Here is a 7,210-nt window from a genome sequence, read left to right on the forward strand (position 1 = left end):
TATAATACACACACACACACACACACACACACACACACACATATATATATATATATATATATATTATTGTTACTATTTACAATTAATTCTGAAATTTAGTAATTTCCTTAAAACATAGAACAGTAAGTAAAGAAACATAGAAAACAACGATCTCTACTACTTGTGATTGTCAGGAAGTTTGTACTCACTTGTTGTACCTTGAATGCTAAGCCTTGCCAAATTTCACATGTGGAGGATGTAAAACAAAATAACTTTGTTTCATATATGCATTTTGAAATAACAAAAAATTATAAATTACTCCACCAGTATCACAGAATTCCACTGTAATTTATCAGACTTACTAACTAAGCTTTATTTTTATCTAAAAAATATTGTTTTTCGAACACCATTTTCTCTTACCCATTCATTCTGAGAGTAGAAACAGAAAGATTATTCTTGAGAAACAGACACCTTAAATAGTCTGAGAAAACCACATGGAGAGAATTCTGAGATTTTGATTTGTTATTTTCACATGACAGAGCAAAGTGGGTGTACATAAGCAAGTATTTCCAAAAGTGGAAGATGTGGGCAGGGCCACTGTGTTTGATTTGCTAAATATAGTCATATCTCAGTAAATAGAAAAGATAGGAGGCTTTTATTTTATATTTATCAATATTGGTAATTTTCTAATTTGTAAGAAGCTATAGACTTGGTATTTGGACATCACAAACATCTAATTTGAACCAAAGCTGCATTCAACATACCATGTGACACACAAAAATCGATATTTAGGAATTTTGTTTTAATATTTACTTTTAAATTAAGAAATTAACTAATGTATAATACTAAAATTTGAATTATAATATACAATTTGATACCAAATTTATTGATATGGATTCATAAAATAGTAGTTCAATAAAATTTGGAATGTAAGTCTCCAAACGTAGTGGCATGCCCTTTGATTCCTAACCATAGGAAAACCTGTAGTGATAGGGTTAATCAGCATCTTTGTGTTTTCTGGAATTTGTTTTGTTAATACTCCACTTCTTCATTCAATGTAAGAGTTTTCACAGATGCTGGGTACTTGTATTTTGGAAGATTAACTAGTCACCTTGCTGTGATGTGAAGATACTTGAAAGTTTTAGTTGTCTTTAAACATGCTCTTATGTTAAATTTTTCATACAATTTTCTTGCTCTTCTTAACTTAAGATTGAGTAGAGAATTGATACCATATCTGGATTTAGGTTTGTACTCGGTGCCTGTTTATTATTGATTAGTTTGTTGTTGAGTTTGAAAGGTACCCATCGAGTTGAAATGCCATTCAGTGTGTTGAATTTTTATTACTATGTAAAGTTAATATTTTCAATGATGTTCTATGCCAGAGTGTAATACTTTTATGATACATTGAATTTATGCTTATAGTGCTCTGATTAATAAAGGTAGATCCATTGCAACATTTTATTTGGTATGACAAGTTTATCAACTCTTAAGTAACTAATTGTATTCAGATGGATTTATGCTGAATGTTGGTAAATACAAAATGATCCTCTTGTAAAATTAGGATAGAAAATTATGAAGAACACTTGTGCATTCAATATAACCCTCTTGTAAAACTGAAATGTTTTTGCTTTCAATGACTTTTGCAAATTTTCAGGAAAAAAAAGGTTATGTAATGTCATTTTGTAACATTTATTTGGTGAAATTCACAAAGGAAAATGAAAATAATGTTTAAACTTGCATTTCTGCACATTTTGTAGGAGTTTCACCTGTAAACAACACACTTGTCAATTTTTTAGAATTTTCTATCCATTTCAGAGTTAATTATCTCCTTATATTTGGTAAGAAACATCCTTTGAGAATATAATTATCAATGTTTTGTTTCACACATGATTCTCCTTTTCAGTCACTGATGTTATTAGTTCAGACTTTCATTCCCACCCTTTTATCATCTTTCGCCGTGTGATCTGAAGAACTATTAATAAAGCTCAGCTTTGAAAACATGTACAGATAAAGTTTAAATATAATTGGCTAGAACATATTATAAGCTATTTATGTGAATAAAGTGGAATAAAAAATAATTAATGGTTTCATGGGAAAGTGACAAGATTTGGTTCTTGTAAGGATGAACAATGGAATCTAATGAGAAGTTTAGAAGACTTAAGAACAAATCACAGATCTGAAAAAAAATTTTTAGTATCTTTGGATGTTATTTACATTCTTGAAAATGTTTTTATGTTAAATTATATTTGTTTGAAAGCTATGGAAATTGTCTTTTATAAGACATTGGCTAAGCATAGTTAGGTTTAGTGAATACAGTGGACATTGGCAACAAAATATTCTGGTGACTTGAATCCTTATTTATTGAGTATTATTGTTAAGTTTATTTTATTCAATCAAAGCACATAAATAAAATAATGTATTATTTATTGAAAGAAATTAAACTTACTAGATATAAATTAACCTCAACCAGTAATATCCTTAGCGTAAATATTATGAAATATTTTGTGATTGGAAGTAGTGAAGTTGAAACTGACTATACATAAAATGAAAATTTCCAATCAACATTAAGTAAAGAATTTCTAAAATCAAATGTTTTCTTTTTCAAAACAATGTCTCACAACATAATTTTGAACATTTCACAATAGGAATAATGACAAGAAAACAATCAAATTATATAAATTGTTTTAAGCTGAAACTAGATACTATTTAGTATATTTGTTTAAAGTTCCTTGCAATTTGGTAGAGCAAGAAGGAAAGAAATTAATAACACCCCTTTGATCTGAAAAGGGTTGAATGAATTCTAAACAGTAAAAAAACATTCGAAAAATATAAATTTTCATGTATTTTGTTTAAAAACTCAAAATAAATTATGAAAATTATAGCTAAATTGAAACCAATTGGAAAATTTGACTGTGTTGTAACAAATTCTTTATTCTACACTAAGAATAACAGAAATGTTAATACTGAAAGACAAAACAAGTATTTGAACTTCTGAAAGTAAAACAAACTTGTAATTCAAAAATGCCAGGCTTGGACTTTTACAGACATCACATCCAAGCTTCACAAAATTTGTAACTCACTAATATAATTTTGACGCAACTTCAAAACTAATTCAACAATATAACCTTAGCACAAGAAGTTAGAAGCATTTTAGTGAAACGTTGATCTAATTATTCTGCTATTTCCCTCTGGGTCTAGTTTAATGACAAAATGGAATATATTAAATGTTGTACAAGTTATAGGAATTCTTGCACAATACTGTACATTTTTGAAGGTTAATTCAAAATGGCATTTATTTAAAGATTTGTGAATAAAATGTTGGTGTAAGCACGTTCTTTTTTATTAACAAGGATTCTTAGAGTATCAAAGCTCAACTTTTGTTTTTTTTTAACCTCATAGATTGGAGACAAAGTAGGGCTTACCAGTGCACAGATTGGAGTCCTTGAGTTACAGAATATTTTAGGTGTTCATAATCACTTAGAAGACAAGAATACACATGAAAATATATATGAGAACACATCAGGTAAGAATCAAATTTTTTTTCTTTGGTTATAGATCTGACAAAAAGTAGATAGTGCTCCATAATGCAGGGTTCTTATGAGTGCTTGCAAATCTGGAAAGTCCTGCAAAATTGAGTTCTGGAAGAAAACTGTCATTTTATTATAGGGTCATGGAAAGTAATATTTTTTTTTAATTGGGTACTTTTTTCTTAATAAAATTTACTTGTTGCATTCCCCATTTTTAAGCCCTTTGCCCCCACAAGTTAACTGCATATAACTTGGTTAACTGTTTGTGATTTTGGATTGGCTCATCACCAATTTGTCAGTGAAGCATATTCTTGTGTGAATTCTGTGCTAGCCAGAACCGGCAGGTGAAGTTGTGGTTGCCACTTAGTAATGGTTTAGTTAGCTGTAAGTTTGTGCTGTTCTCAAAATGTTTCAAATTCACTCAAAAATACCAGCAAGTACTATTTTAATGATGGAAGGCCAGTGGTCCTATTTATGCAGAAATCTATTGTATACATGGGAAATTTCAATAAAACACAGAAATAGAGCACTTTGTTTATAAAACACAGATGTAACAAGACTTCCTGGTTTACATTACAAGTGTTTGTTTACTTAATGCAACGTGAACACATTCCAATCATTCTCTTGAAAAAAAAAAAACACCCCAGATGGGATATATATCCAAAAGCCATAGGAATGACAGCCATCACCAAACATTCACCCTTTCAGCTGTAGAGATGTTATGATATAGTGGTCAATCCCACTATTAGTTGATCGGCATTTCAAAATTGGATCTGGTGGCAGATAGCCTTAGTAACTTTGCCATAAACAAATTTTCTAGTTTTATTTTTATTCACTCCTTAAAGGTTTTCAAATTTTGTTAGATAGTTATAATTATCAAAAGTTTTAATGAAATATATTGATGTTATTCTAATTTAATGTATCTGACTTTAAATTTAGGTTACTCATGGAATAACATCATTAAAAGACAACAAGCAACTTTTGGTTCATCTAGACTGTCCTATCCACTAAATTAAGCTAATTCCTTAGGATGTACTCCTCAGATCTAGCCCTTTTCATCTAAATAGTTATCTTGCTTTCCCTAATTTAACTACATCCACTACATCCAAAGACAACCTGTTCTAGAAGCCAGCCACTCTGTTAGAAAAAATATAGCTGTCTTATCTGAATATATGGAGTCAAAGTGTTGACTGCTCAAAGTGCAAAGCTATTTTCATGTTGAGATTAAAAATACTTTTAGATTAAAACTTTACCTTTCTATTGGTTATAATCCAATATAAAATGTCAGAATTATTGGCAATTTGTGAAAGAGAGGATGTGACAGTTGGGCATGGAAAGTGAGTCTGATTTTATATTTTATGACCTCGTAAACAAATAAGATTGAAGGCTTTAAAAATTGGACATTTTTATCCTTACACTTCATAGAGGAGTGGTAAATAAATTATAGAAGGGGAAGACCTAGAGAACAAATGTCACAATTCTCGTACTAGGGATATTGAGGATTTTGTTTTATATTTCATTATAAAACTTAAAACTTGCATAATATTAAATTTTGATTTATTAACTATATTTTGTTACCAAATTTATTCTTATGCATTGATAATAAAGTAGTTTAATTAAGTATTTAGTATAACTAAAAGATCATGACGTGCATTTTGACTGCCTATAGCAAGAGGATTAATGTGTTTCTTCAGCCCGTAACTTTCTTTTTATGTTAATACATCCTTGTTTAACTGACATTAAAACAAGTTTCCCTTGGGTGGTTTCAAAACGTTTGAGTAACTGTGTAGTTAAAAATACAGCACTTAAGGCTTCAACATTGTCATAAAGACACTTATGAACATGTAAGACAAAACTAAATTGTTTGGGGTTTTAAAAAAACATCAGCAGTTGATGACATTTTTATCACAAATTTGAGGCCTATTTGAATAATACATATGGAATAGTATACACAGTATTTTTGCAATAGATGAATGATAAGTGGATCCATGTTTCAAAGTATACCACAAAAAATGTTGCCGTATTTCATTATGCGATGTCTTGATAAATAAATGTTTCAGTTGATTTTTTGTCTTTGGATCAAATAATATTTTCACAAATTATATCTTAATAAATATCTAGATGCACATGTGCATTTTAAATAAGAAACTGTCAAAATTACGTTTTTCATTTATTGTTATTATTATTTAAATTGCACTAAAACTTATCAGCACCTGCCATAGATGATGCCAAGCATTGCAGTAGTTAACTTGTTAAAAAATATGTTTATATAGAGATAGATAGCATACCTGGGTAGCCTATTTCTTTTAGTTATCTGTAGATACATAAAATATTACAGCAGGTAAGTTAGTTTTGTGTGTAAGTGAATAACAAATAGAATGTCAAACTTATCTATTGGTCATCAAAATATTTCTTTTTCTATGTATGGGTAGTAATGTATTCTTTTTTTTTAATTTTAATTACAGGGCTTCTTTTCATGCATTAACTTTTTATTAGAATAATTTATTTTCATAATATTTTTTTCATGTTCACAGCAAAGACAAGAGTTTGTAGTGTTAGCATAGAAAATGTGGATCTTCTAACATCTGATGAGGTAAATGAGAGTTCTTAATACTATTGTAAACATATAACAATTATCTAAATATTTCAAAGTGTTTGTGTAGCAGGTTTTATAAAGATAACACTGAGTAAATATTTTCTTGTCCATGATGTCATCTTTGTTGAAATAATATTAAAATTGTCGGAAACGCCTAGGACATAGGATATAGTTTAATATAATAACTTATTTGTTTACTAAACTTAGATTAAAAACTTTCTTTTTTTCTTATAAAAATAATTCTAGAAATTTTGAAATTTCATAGTATTTTAGGTAACTTTAATTGGTATACATCTTTTTTATAAATAGTTGAATGAAAATTGTTTTGTTAAGTTTATTTAATTCAGCACCTCAGTAACTTGTGTAGGATATGATTCCTTAGCTAAATTTTAAAATAAGATATTTTTGGAATATTTTTGCTTTTATTTTGTTACTTTTCTCTTCATAATATCAGCTTTATTTGAACACATACATTGGTCTTAAGGCGCTTGGTACTATTACAAGACAATGACAATGCATTATTAACAATTTACACAATAAGTTTTTTTTTCAAGCTTATGTCGCAAGGGTGTTACTTGTGTAAAAACAAATTGGATTTATTCAGGTAGATTGATATATTATTGATGAGATTAGATTTTATATAAAATGTTCCACCAATTCACATCCTTTTACAACTAAAAACAAAATGGCCCTCCACACTTTTCGACCATAGGTGCATTATAAGAACGATAGTAAAATTTACTGTTTGATTAGAGTAGTCCATGAATTGGTGGTTGGTGAGGTTGACAAGATAATTTCCCTCTGGTTTATCACTTCAGAACTAGAGACGGCTACTGCAAAATGCCTTTGAGTAGTTTTGCACAAAATTTAACAACAAACAAATCATTGCATATGGAAATCTTGTTTAAGTAATTTGTATATCAAATACAGAAGCAAAACTTGAAATCTTCTGGCTCTAAATGAATCAACTATCATACAAATGACAATTTAAAATAATACAAAAACTATATATTTATACACATACACACACTGATGTGAAGTTTTCATTCTAGATTTCTTGGTTTAATGATACTCTGATTTGGAGTTGTAATGAATATTTGATATCCAT

The 7,210-nt window shown here is 28.9% G+C and overlaps 1 protein-coding gene across 4 annotated transcripts in view; it reads left to right on the plus strand.

The window, feature by feature from the left end:
• Positions 1–7,210, plus strand: part of LOC106456939 (G-protein-signaling modulator 2-like) — a 56,801-nt gene that overhangs the window by 31,779 nt on the left and 17,812 nt on the right. For all 4 annotated transcript variants that reach the window (XR_002610040.1, XM_013916317.2, XM_022382735.1 and 1 more), the window contains exons 8-9: positions 3,379–3,502; positions 6,041–6,099. Coding sequence is in view for 3 of the 4 variants with exons in the window: in XM_013916317.2 (XP_013771771.1) it covers positions 3,379–3,502; positions 6,041–6,099 (183 nt within the window). In the remaining variant the exon portion in view is untranslated. The remainder of the gene's footprint in view (positions 1–3,378; positions 3,503–6,040; positions 6,100–7,210) is intronic.

The sequence above is a fragment of the Limulus polyphemus genome, unplaced genomic scaffold (genome assembly GCF_000517525.1).
Source record: "Limulus polyphemus unplaced genomic scaffold, Limulus_polyphemus-2.1.2 Scaffold273, whole genome shotgun sequence".
NCBI classification, from domain to species: Eukaryota; Metazoa; Arthropoda; class Merostomata; order Xiphosura; family Limulidae; genus Limulus; species Limulus polyphemus.